General features: G+C 37.2%; 1 protein-coding gene across 5 annotated transcripts in view; it reads left to right on the top strand.

Annotated features, from left to right (window-relative positions):
• LOC116170169 (protein Shroom) overlaps positions 1 to 8,691 on the top strand; it is a 187,386-nt gene extending 178,695 nt beyond the window's left edge. For 3 of the 5 annotated variants that reach the window (XM_031486389.1, XM_031486390.1, XM_031486391.1), the window contains 4 exons: positions 5,737 to 6,668; positions 6,718 to 7,082; positions 7,133 to 7,399; positions 7,846 to 8,106. In XM_031486389.1, the coding sequence (XP_031342249.1) occupies positions 5,737 to 6,668; positions 6,718 to 7,082; positions 7,133 to 7,399; positions 7,846 to 8,106 (1,825 nt within the window). Of the gene's footprint in view, positions 1 to 5,736; positions 6,669 to 6,717; positions 7,083 to 7,132; positions 7,400 to 7,845 lie in introns of all 5 variants that reach the window. The other 2 variants (XM_031486393.1, XM_031486392.1) reach the window with 2 other exon arrangements.
• The last annotated feature ends 4,766 nt before the right edge of the window (positions 8,692 to 13,457 follow it).

The raw sequence follows: 13,457 nt of genomic DNA on the forward strand, positions 1-13,457 counted from the left end.
CTGCAACGGCACCTTGGTTGCATGTCATTATGCAACGGGTTTGCATCTAAAAGAAAATTTTGGATAAAATTTTGACTTTCTAAGTGAACTTGAAAATTCTTTAGCAAGATATTTAACTAATCCCCGGCTCGCCCTTGACACAATTTTACAAGACGTACTGAAGATTTCTCCTTTTTTCTGAAAATTAACTGCAAAGCCTGCTTTTCTAAATTGCTAGGTTGCAAAATTAAACAATTACCGTACAGCTTCGAATATATTGACGTAAAAATCATTGAAAAATTTTAGTTCATAATTTGGATCATTAAAAATTAATTTTAATATGAACCTTAATTAAAACGGGTTTGGGTGCTACCACCACACATTTTCTTTTACTGCCTAAAAATTGCAACTGTTTCTCTTGAGAGTTTCTTGCATTTCCAACTCAAAATTTCAGAATTCCCTAAAGTTTTCCCTGGTATTTCCCTAGAATGTCTTCTTTCCTTACATGTCATATATTCCTCAGTCATTTTCTCGTATTTTTCATGCAAGGAAAGAAGAATTTCTCTGAATCGATCGCTCCAAAAAATGAATAAGAAATTATAACCAAAGCATTGTTTAAACAAGTTAAAACGTGGTCGAAGCACGAAAGTGCATTTTTCCCGCACAGAATCAGTAATAACTCGGGAAGGAAATGACCAATCCAAATAAACTTTTGTTGTTCTGGTCTGTACACCGCGGTATAAGAAAGAAACCACAAGGAAAAAGCTTCAACTAGAGGACTAGTAGTGGTACACACGGACAATATTCATTCATTTTCCTTTTGGAAAATGCGGTAAAAATATAAATGTGGACTTTAGACGTACTTAGCACAAAATTTCATGTTGGAGAGTAACACAAAATGAGACTGGGTTCAAATCTTCGACATCTTACCCCATAACATCCCGGAATTATGATGACCTTTTAATTGTCTATGTAAATTGCAAAGTCAGGTGTGGTTTTATTTGGATTTGACGTATACACGCTTAAAAAAATACGGATCTGTGCCAAAAGATTACATTATGATTTTATAAGTTGCTGTTTAAAAGCTTCCTAACTCGAAGAGCACATCTAACATATGGCAATTGAATCAAGAGCTTAATTTGCTTTTAGTAAATAGTATATGACTGACTTTATGTGTTAATTAGTCCACTTGACTTTGCAAAATAAATAAATTTCCACGCCATTTTGTTACCAGTTCGAACTCTCCTACTGCAGCCTACATCTTCCCCTTCTGTGGATTGTCTAATAACCTTAGCTTACTAGTCATACGAATGTATGCCTTAATGAGATTAGATTAATTAGGCGAATAGCTAATAGGACCGTGTTGCGTAATATTCTAATTATATAATTTGTAATAAGTGGAGCAAAAGGGTAAGACATTACGTAACCCCCATCGCGAGGATGTGGATAATTAAAAACGATTTCCTGTCACGCCAATTTGTCCAAATATAGCAGAGGATGGTTAAAAAAGACCTTTTCCACCCAAAGTCATTGGCATTCTCAAAGAACATGTCTTAGTCATTAACGTGTGTATAAATTAAAAGGCCTCGTGCGTCCTTTTGCTAGATTTTATCCGCGAATAATTTCTGTTTTCGTTTTATTTACATTGTCAGGCATTTATCGAAGGCCATCGACCAAGTTATGGTGGCACGCTATGCATCTTTAGTGATGCATAAATAACCGAACGGGCGAACGAACGCTTGAGCGCGAAGAATTTTGGTATGAAATCTGGAATCAACGGTATACGCTTGGTGGGTGATTTACGCAGAATGCGAGATGATACAATCTTGCCGATTCCGAAGAAATCGCAGAAGATTTTTGAAATTTCTGAACTCGAGGGCTTTCTCTGCCGATTATGGTAATTCACACTTTCATCTCCGCTGTCGCATTTATCTAATTAAAATATTAACCCTAATTTATTTCGATTGGCACTTTCTATTAGGCGCATACCAATTACCGGCGGCGTGTGTTTCTGTGAAAAACTGAAAGAAATGCAAGTTTTCAATGTGCTATTGTTTTAATTGAACAATAGTTGTCTATTAACCTTGTAGAACTGATCAAACTTCCCAAGCCGCGTAGGCGAAATCTCTTTTTTAATGCTACTCAAAAATAATCATTGAACCCAATAGTAAGTTTTATTAGAACTCGATGCAATTAATTGTGTAACGTTACGTTATCATTTTCTAGTTACGTAGTTTCCTTAATTACATTCATATGCGATGGAATCTGCACAGTCCAAGGTTGTTTTATTGTTAATTATTTCATCAATTTCTGTAGCGGCCGCAGCGTGAGATTCCCCGTTTTTTATTCCAGTTTATTAGCGCGTAATTAAATTGATTAGTACACGTTTTTCATTTAACGAGAGTCCAGATTTCTTGTAGGGAATGTCGCTTTATTGGTTCACTTGTCTTTCGACGACCAACAAAGTGTATTGCTATACATGAACAGCTACCCACATACATTGAAAATTCTTATTTAGTAAATTCTGAAAAGTCCTAGGAACGTGCGACATTACTTTTGACTCCGACTGCACTAGATTTGGTGCCCAAATCAAGAAAGACTGTTGAGATGACGAACTAAAAATAATATACAGTTTCCTTCACTCCTATGGGGTAGATACTAAAAGCAGAAACCTGAACGTCTCAAGGTTTTGAACCATTGAAAATAGGCGCCCAATCTGACATTAAAAACGAGACGTTTTTCCAGTGTGAACTTGAAACATTTCGCGTTAATCTTTGAAGCTTCTAGAGCTCGCCTGACACACTTTAAAGGTTCACACAATTGTTTTCGAAATCTCCTTGAAAGTTCGGTGAGATATTCTCGACACCTTGTTTGAAGCAGTGTTTAGAAGTGATACTGCAAAATTGCGTGAAGTTTTCTTGGAGACTATCCTAGCTAGAGTCTTCATAGGAAATAATATGCGGTCCCCCGATGGAAATTTTCACGAAAACTTTTTTCTTAATCTCAGACACTTTTTCTCTGAATTTTCTTGAATACCTTTAAGGAATCATCAAATTTTACAGGTGAGAAAACAAGGTTGAGACAACAAACTTATAAAAAATGCAAAGATGGCCGTCAGTGGCGCACCCATAGGAGGCGTTTTCGGGGTTAAATCGCCCCCCCCCCCCCCCGAAATTAAGTACTCATAGATTTTTTTAAAATAATCTTATCCTACAATCGTTTATGAATTAATCATTCCCTATTCTGAATTCTATAACTGAATTCCAGGATTTAGTATCATTGTATAAAGATGATTTGACAGGAACTATAGATGAGCTAGTTGCCGAACTTAGACTTTGGTATAGAGCAATCGCCAGATTGCCAAATGAAGATCGACCCAGAGATGCCTTAAGTGCTTTACAACACGTTACAGACACCTTTACAAATATTATTACTTGCTATATTAGCTACATTGCCTGTCTCTACTGCGGAAGGCGAACGTAGTTTTTCAACTTTGAGAAGACTCAAAACTTATTTAAGAAATAGTTCTTCCGAAAACCAACTAAATGGCTTAACTCTTCTAAACATTTATAGAAACATAACCCCTTCTGTGGAAAATATTTTAGAGAAATTCGCACAGAAACCTAGAAAATTAAAACTTAGTTTAACTTAATATTTTTAGTCATAAATAATTTCTTTTACGTTTTGTTTTTTTCGGACAAAGTGTAAGTGTAACTGTGTAATCTTTTGTTTATTAAAAATATAATTTATGTTAACATTTTGGATTTACTAATTTCAATAACCCCCACCGAATTTTTTTTCTGGGTGCGCCACTGATGGCCGTTGGCAGTATAGGTACTGTATTCTGGATTGGGGTTTATACAGATAAGGAAAGAAGCCTCCTTTAAAATTCTTCATCCAAAATAAGAGGCAACGATGAACACCTTCTTTCCTTAGAAATAATCCGCTTACTGGAAAGCTTTCTAGAAAACGAGGATAAACCAAGTTTTAGTAAATATAAAAAATCATTCAAAATTTGAAGTTGCAGATTTCAGAATTTTATGATTTCAAAATTATGAAAGTGGAAATTTTTACCCCGCATTTTTGAATATAAAAATTCAAAATTTTGAGCTCATTGCGTATGAGAAATACATGGAAGCTCTGATTTTTTATAATTGTGTAGACATGAAAAAGCTAATGACAAATTCTCAATCCATAAAAGTAAAATAATCGTTTTCCGGGACTTTGCTGAAAAATTACTATTAAAATATACTGTTCATTTATGCAAAAACAATCTGTTGCTAAATTTTTCAGCAAATACTGGGCGTGCAAAGCGCAGGATGATGAAATACTCGTGTGTTTTTTTTTTGGGATTACAACTTTCCCATTTGAATTAAAATTGTAAAATTTTTCTCTTTAAAAATTTTTGATGATATACACGACTATAATAAAGTCTCTCGCCTCCTCGCCTACAATATAAAGGATACACCTAGACTGCTCTGGGCCTGGCTTAAGGCTTTCGCTAAAGCGATTGTCATGGCGTAGAAAACAAGCGCTAGAAACCTGAGACCTTCCAATGTAGACTTTGTAGAGCTTTCTAAGTCCTCTCCAATGCGTTATACCTTCGTTGTAGACCCTATTAGTTCATTTTTAGAGCTTTCCAGAATCAACTTCTTCTATATGTTCTTCTTTGTATGAACTTTCTAAGACCCTTTCTGGACATTTTCCGAGGTTAGCTTCAGAGTTTACTTCAAACCTTTCTAGCTTCACCTGAAACTAGAAGGATAAGAGTGATAAGAGAAAGTTTTAGAAAGGGGTTTAACAGATAGTGGAAAGCGCTAGAGTTATCTAGAAAGCTCTATCCAGAATATTTAAATACAAGATATTTAAAAGCATTCTGAAACAAGCATAATAGGTTTTCAGTACGTTTTTAAAGAATCTTCGGCTACAAATTTGGGTGTTTAGGAAATATTAAAGATGCGTGCACATAAAGGGCTTGTGGAGGATATGCCAAGAAGGCATTATGAAGGGGTACATATAGGTACTATACATAATGTTCAAAGGTGCTAAAGCTATAAAAAGAGCTTCGAAAATTAACATTTACTTGGAAAGAAACTCGGAAAATTTTTAGTTTCCACAGTGTAGCTGCCGGTATTCAGAAAATTTGAGGTGGTGTCAAAGGGATTTCGAGACGGAGGAAGTTTTTAGAGAATTTCAAAGCTTCCACAGACGTTTCAAGGGAGTTCGAGGGGTTTGTTCAATTCAATTTCCTTCAATTTTAAAAAATACCGTAATTAAAAGGTAGAAACTTTTAATTGTTGCGGCCCAAACTACCCTAAAATCCTGAATGTCGTAATGCGAAAGTTTCTATGCAGTAATTTCAAAATAATTCGGGTAAAAAGCCGGTGCCAGAATAGAAGCGGTTCGTGGCAGTTTAAATTTGGAATTTCAAAAACAATGAGCAACTACCGACATAAATTTGAAAATTGTAGGGAATAATTTTACAATTGGCGTGATATAAAAAATTAATTGATGTCTAACTAAAGTTGTTGTTGTGATCATGTTTATTTCACTTTCTTCCTATCAATAGCAGGAACACTGAAAACCATATGTAGGTATTATGTTTGTATCTTTCAATTAGAAATTTACATTACGTAAAGCAAACATTTCTAATTGCATTCCGGTGTATAGTTAATGATATTTGTAACGGTCCACTTGTCATATCTCAGATATCATCGGCCTTATCAGCGTACTTATGGATGTTTTTTTTTGTTGCAGAAGTCATTCCAAGGCGTCTTATTTGGCGTCGCGTCGGGAGCGGGAACGTATAGTTCCCGATTCCGACACGGGCGTTTACAAACGGACAATGTCGCCCAACGGCCACGCCTTGAGCAACGAAGCTATAACGGATTCTCCCAAGGTAATCTCGAGGGATTCTAAATGGCCCCTGAACAGATCGGGGAAGGAGGTTATGAATAACAATACCAATTTGATACGAAGAGTTTCGATGAATGATAAGTGTAATAAGGCGAATACGATTTTATCCCTTCATACCGAAAAGGACGAGTACAAGAAACCCCCCGTGGTCCTTCCCGATGTTCTTCCAGTGAAAGAAAAAATTCTTCCGTATAGGTCCCAGTATCCCTTCCGGCCACCTCAACTCGAAAACGGCATGCAACAAAAGCACGGGTCGCCACCCAAGTATGAAAGCCCGCCCGCCTCTCCTAGTAAAAGTCCCTCGCGTAATTCACCTTTTACGCCCTTACGTAGCACCCTCCTGTCCTCCCCTCTCAAGCCCCTAGTACTCGAAGACTCAGTTAGAACATCGCCTCTAAGTTCCTCTATCAAACCGATATCGCCAATCAGATCTTCGCCAATGATCTCAACCGCTACTAACACACCGTCGCCATCATCCCCTCCCGCATCACCTAAGGTGTACTTCACTTCCTACCCATCACCTCCACAATCACCCAACGACAAAGAAGAGCACCCCGCCGTCGTCGAAGGCCTACAAATGATACAACGAACTGAAGTGATACTTAGGGTTAACGTGTGCACAACCGACGCAGCCTCCCAGACTGAAAAAGACGAACTACCCCCCACCCCTCTCCCTACCCGCAGGAAACTCCAAGAGGAGATTGAATGCGAGAAATTATCCCAAGATCTAATTAAGCAATTACCCCCAACGGATAGACTTAAGGAGATTCTACGTAAGTTTCGCGCCCTACCCTACGATTAGTCCGCTCATTGTCGATTTAGTTCCAGGACCTGATTACAAAAAACCTACGGATTACGTTAGCGGCCTTTTCCGACCGGAAATCACCTCGCGCCCGAGGCCGCTCAACTCGCCCTTCCGAAGTAGGACCTCCACGCCAAATTCTAGCCCGCCTCCGCCGTCAATCAGCGTCAGTCCTCTTATGAAAACCAGGTGCGTAAATTGTAATCAGTGCGAAGGTAGATGCTTATGTGGTACTTTCAGTGATCAATCTATAATTGAGCCCTCGAGCCCGTTGTCGCCAACGTCCACCTATTTCACCACGTCTGAACCGAAAGCAAAATTTTTAACCCGATATAGTCAAGAATTTAGCAATGTAAAAGATACCAAAGATCTAAATTTAAAAAAGGTAAGTGGACTCTTCTCGCAAACTGAAATGCTTATAGTCACACCCTGCAGGAGGAGTTGGTCAATCGGTTGGATCGTAAGTTGGAAGTCCTCCGCGGTGAGCAGGTGGTTGTCTTCGAGGAGTGCAGGCTTAATGACGAACTGGGCGAAAACGTCGACGTCCACATGAATAAGCTGGCGAGGCCGCATGAGTACTCGAAGTTTTGTCTGCACGTCGAAGAGGTCGGCAAGATTACAAGTTTGCTATTAGGCTTATGTGGGAGGTTAGCGCGTGCCGAGAATGCCCTGATGAGTATGGACGAAAATCATGCGGAACGGGTATGTACTCACAACACTCTTAGAATATATGGAAATGTGGAGCTTAGGCTTGACAAAAAAAAATCTAAAACCGCAATTTTAATTAAAATTCTCACTTTAAAAGCTACACACCAAAAACTTAAAAAGGGAATTCAAGAAGCTTAAATTTGGCACTTTGAGTTTTGAATTATGAAATTCACTCTTTCCTGGTCACTTCAAAGCTCAAACAGGTAATTTTTGCACTTTCGCCCTCTAACTTCAAACTAACCGACTCCAAAATTGAATATTGAGAATAAATTCCAAGCATTTCCCTTAAAATCTGAAAATTGAATTTCGAACTTTGAAACTCGAACCTCGACCCTCAAGCTAAAGTGACCTTGACCCTCTTGAAGCTTCAATTTCGAACCTTGGAAAGCTCCGACGCACTTAAATTTGAACCAGAACTCCAACCCTCCGTTCCGTTTCAGAGAATATTGGAGGCGAAAAGGGATAAACTGAAGGATCAACTGGAGGAGGCGAAAAAGTTGAAGGAGAGCATCGATCGTCGAAGCGTGAACGTCTCCAACATTCTTTGTAAATACATGAATTCGGACGAGTACGCCGACTACGACCACTTCATCAACATGAAAGCGAAACTTATAATGGACGCGCGAGAAATTGCGGACAAAATCAAGCTGGGCGAAGAGCAGCTTCTCGCGCTGAAAGAGACCCTAATGACAACAGACTGAATTTTATTGTATAAATCGTTCGAGTTTTATCAAACGAGACTAGTCCGTTGTATGTGCTTTCTTAGATCTTCCTCCTGGAAATTCTGGGACATTCTGTAGAATAATTTTTTTCTTATACAATTACTGTAAGTTATTTTAGATTTTGGTACTTAAAATTCGGGTGGTTTGATACATGTTTGTCGAACGTCGAGGGTGGCTTTTGGCAAACATTTATGAAGCATCCGAAGTGTAGGGTATACCTCGCAATATCTACTCGTAACAGCTTCTTACTTGTAGATTTTTTGGCTGCTTTAAAGTCAGATTGGTAGTCTCTTACCGTTTCACGAAACGAATAAGATGACTTGATCAAAATAAGCAGACAGGCTGTTATTTTTTGTGCATTTCATTTTTAGTTAAATGTATTTATATTTAGGTAAGCGTGAACATCTTCCTAAGAAGTATTTAATGAATTTAGTTTAGTCTACAAATCCAAATTTTTTTTACATTCGTGTTTTGGAGATTTGTTCGTTGCTGGAGTAGACGTTTGTGTATATATCGATTATGTTTAAAATCGAATAGAATGGTGCTCTGGAAAATTATTTTTAATGAATTGTTATATTGTGATCTTTTGTGTTTAAGTAGCTTTTGTCGAATTTCTTATAAGTTTAATAAGATTATATGTTCAACTTGAGTTTCAGTACATTATACAAGCTTTATGCCTCGCTTGCAATAAATAAATAACACATTATTTCTCTTATTTAGCAATCGCTCCAAGACCATCAGAGTCTCCAACTAGAAGCAGGTTGTATTATTTGTTTTTCCTTTATTTCTAGGCAAAAGGACATATAGTCATGACTCATGATGTATCATCAGTTCTGTTCATCACAGGTTCTAGTACTATTCCTCTTTTTTTTCGATCTTCATTGCTACCTACTCTCCTTTATCCTCGCAAGCGCTTTCATTTTAACAATTCCACAGCACAGTGCGTTTGGTGCAATTCATTCAAAACACACTTTTGAAGTGCGATGGGTACAACGACACGTTTACCACGCATGATAATGCCGTTATGTATAGAAAATTCTGGATTTGATGCTTCTTTTGATTTTATCACTTCATCACTTAACATCACATCTCATATCAAACAGTTTTTAGCCAATTTCGTTTTCTTCTGTTACTCAGGTCTGTGATTAATCTTCTTTCTCCAACTCTTTCCAGTATATGTATGCTTCTTTGGCCAGTTCTTTAACTGTGATGTTCTAAGAACGATATTAACTTTAAATAACAAATTTATTAACAGGAAAACGTTACACACATTACTAGTAATATTATATCTATCTATCTATGACACTACAGTCTCCCCTTTTTAATAAGAAACATAACATATTGAGTAATAAAATTATCTATAAGTTCAGTTTGATTACTGGCTTCCTAATGCGTTCTGATCGTCTCAGCACTGGCACTAAAAATGTGGTTTTTCATTCGATATGGACCGTGGAACACTCGATGCTGGAAGCGTAGATGTCACCGTGCTGCTAAGGGTAGGCTATTGATACCCAGATGTCCGCATCGGCGGAGGTAAAATGAACGTGTTCTTCTTCTGTGTTACTTCCCTGGAGGAATCTTGTGTAATTTCCGCTTGTTCTGAACAATCTGTTGGTTTGAGCTGATTTACGTGTCGCTTGAGAATGTGGGTATGTGTTGTAATGTAGCTTATTGTTCGTAACTAACGCCCCAAATGTAACTCTGAAGGAGATTTTCCGTTTGGTAAAGGTGTGACCCTGGATTTAAATAAAATCTTGTAGGAACTTTCCGTTCAATATGTTTGGGATCTTCAAACAACATAGCGTTCAATTTACGTTTAAAAGTTTGAACGTAGCGTTCCGCTAATCCGTTTGTGGCTGGATGATGAGGTGGTGACGTTTTATGGCAAATGCCAAGTTTTGCACAGAAGTCTTCAAACTCATCAGATTTGAAAATTGATGCGTTGCCGCTTACCAATACATACGGTATTCCTTTGTGATGTTATAATGTTCATCATTACATTTATATCGTACTGGAAGATGGTTTAGGAAAAATTTTATTTTCAGTCCATTTTGTTAACGCATCTTCGACAATTAAAAATTGTAGACTTTCAAAGGGGCCAGTCCCGTGGATCGAGAAGAGCTTTCTGGGGAGCATTTTGAACTAGAGCGCAAGCGAGGTATGACTGTACTACTACTTCAATATCCTTGTCCTTATTTTTCCAATATGCCGTTGATCTCGCAAGCGCTTTCATTTTAACAATTCCACAGCACAGTGCGTTTGGTGCAATTCATTCAAAACACACTTTTGAAGTGCGATGGGTACAACGACACGTTTACCACGCATGATAATGCCGTTATGTATAGAAAATTCTGGATTTGATGCTTCTTTTGATTTTATCTGTGTTAAAAGTTCAGATAATGCAGCATCTTTGCTGGTTTCTTGCCTAATGTCTTCTCCTGTAATCGCTCTTGACTGTATCGCACTTAACATACCTATTGATAGTTTCTTCATTAACTATATACTTAATTAAATATCGTATATCTATAATGTCTGGATTCGCGAATAGAAGTGGTGCTCTTGACAAATAATCAGCATTTTGATGTTCCTTCGCTGATGGTCGATGTTGTAGGTATATTGTACTCAAATTGACGTAAAAACAAAGCGTATCTTGTCAAACGTACCTAATGCTGAAATCTGAGGTAAAACCTTGCTAGGATCAAAAATAGTTCGTAATGGTTTGTTATCATGGACAAGTGTAAATTTGTTGCCATAAAGATACTAGAATAGTCGTTTGGTTTCTCAATAAATGGCTGTTGCTTCTTTGTCCAAATGACTGCACTTTTTCTCAGCATTGGTGAGAATTATTGGCCTGATAACTACATTTACCCTATGTGACAGAACAGTGCCAAACACGAAAGGTGACAATATTTTTGCCAGAAACAATTATGTCGTCAAAATAAAAACTACACCCAACTATCCCGTCTAAAATTGGTGCTAGTACAGAATGAAAAATGGTGGGAGCTTGTGAAAATCCAAAAAATGGACGTTTTGGGCGATATGTTTCTCTATGTGTAGGTACTTATTGCACCTATTTTTGAACTTTCTTCGAACAAAAATATTTACTTTATGAAATAAATCTTCTATATATTCTTGGTATTAGAAAATGTGCCTGTTGTAATTGTAGATTTATCGTATTCTTATAGCGTTTTCGATTGGCAAAACTCGTGCTGCACGAGAGCAATTTTTACGTTCTATTGGTAATTTTAGGGCAATTTTCTGTGTTCCATTGGCAAATGTGATGCAACAATTACGCACTCAGTGCAAATTTCGACGCACGAGGTCCGAGAGCTCGTGGAGCTGCTAGTTAACAAATTTTCAAAACAAACGTGCGACAATTTGAATTTGTTTCTTGCGTTGGGAGAGTTTTTTGTCGTCATCTAGCGATAGCGAAGATGATGAACTAGCCATAACTTCTATTTTACAAAAAGTTGCACTTACTCATTAAACTGAATGCCAAAAATTGGTCCTTTACAGGAATTTCAAATTTATATTCCTCATCGTTTATCATAAATAATACTGAAATCGTTTGTCATTTTTTAGAATAGAGATTTGTCGATTACCTAAATCTAAAATGAGGTTATGGACAAATGACAACAAATATTTACGAATATTTATGTTCCATTGAGAACAATTTTCACATGGATTTCTTCAGTTTCTCGTGCAACACTCGTGCAGTACGAGTTTTGCCAATCGAAAACGCTATTATAGTCAGCACAAAGCTGTACAGAATCGTTAGACTTGGATACAATCACCAATGGTGTACCCCATTAACAATAATCAATTCTTTGAATAATGTCGTTTGCTTCTAATAAATCTAATTCTGCATCCACTTTTGATAAACGTATTGAGCGTATGGCACAGGTCGTAGAGGGCGATAAATTGGTAGTGGTGCTGCGTTGATTTCAATTGTGATGTGGCTATTACCTGAGGAATTAATCCAATTTTCTGTTTAAAAACATCAGAATATTCATTTATAATTGTTGAATTTTCTGAAATCGACCGGGAGAAAATCATTTTCTTATAGATTTTGGCCTGTAGAATCCATAACTGCCAACAGGTTGCAGATTGGGCCACTAGATCAAAAGTTACTGCCCCTTGAATTTTTTTTCGAAATTGGTTTTTTGCCTATAACTTTTGATTCAGAGGTTCAATCGACAAAATACGAGACGTTTTGGAATCTACGAAGCTAAATTAATAGGAAAAAGTGTTTTCCCGAACATTTTTGGGGTAGTCGATTTTCGCTGAAAATGCAAAGGCTATACACTTGCCTATATTTTAGATCAGAAAAAAAATTGTCTGAAATCAACCGGGAGAAACCATTTTCTTATAGATTTTGGACTGTAGAATCCATAACTGCCAACAGTTTGCAGATTGTGCCACTAGATCAAAAGTTACAGCCCCTTGAATTTTTTTTCTGAAATTGGTTTCATGCAAGAGGTTGACTAATGAATGTTCATATTCATATTCATATCATATACCTATTCGTAAGAGACATTGCACTAACAATTATTTAGATGTTTAGAATAAAATATTAATATAACACACACAACACAAGTAATTACAAAGAAGACGGTATAGCAATAACAAATTCACGCTCATAGTGCACGACTCTAGCTAGATAACAAAAATGTTTGAAGAAGCATGAAGAGGGTGTGAAAGAAAGGAATGAGAAAAAAAATCGTCTAGAAGGTCGTGCCGAAAGAAAACAGAGGCGTGAAAGAGTCGCGAAGGGCACACGAAATAGATGTGACGTTGGGGTTGCAGACAAAAACATGTAGAAAAGAAGCGATAAAGAAACAAAAAAAGAAGCATGACCAAAAGCAAATGCAACGAAATAGAAAGAAAAGACGAGGACGTGACAAAACCGGAATATGCATGAAAGATGAGTGCAGGAGGAAGCCTAAAAGGAGTCATGAAGGGGTGAAAGATAAGACTAAGGAAACCTGTTTCTCTTACCTCTTTGCTTCTTTTTAACTTTGTCCTTTGACTTTTTATAATCGAGTACATACATGGTCGAAAAATGACCGTGTCGCTTCATATGTAATAAATAATCATGTAACGCAAATAGGGGAATAACATGAAGCATACACAACATGTTTGTCCGGGTTTCAGTAGTTTACGACGAACTATAAATATACAATGTTATTTTACTGGATAAGATAAAATAAAACGTAAATAAGTATTATTTATACAGGGCGTGTTTAATTTTACAGTACTATCCCTTATACCTTTTTGGGGAGCTTTCCCAAGTTTCTCATTTTGTTCTTCTGTATATTATGATTCATTGT

This window comes from Photinus pyralis, unplaced genomic scaffold, assembly GCF_008802855.1.
Source record: "Photinus pyralis isolate 1611_PpyrPB1 unplaced genomic scaffold, Ppyr1.3 Ppyr1.4_LG5, whole genome shotgun sequence".
NCBI lineage: Eukaryota > Metazoa > Arthropoda > Insecta > Coleoptera > Lampyridae > Photinus > Photinus pyralis.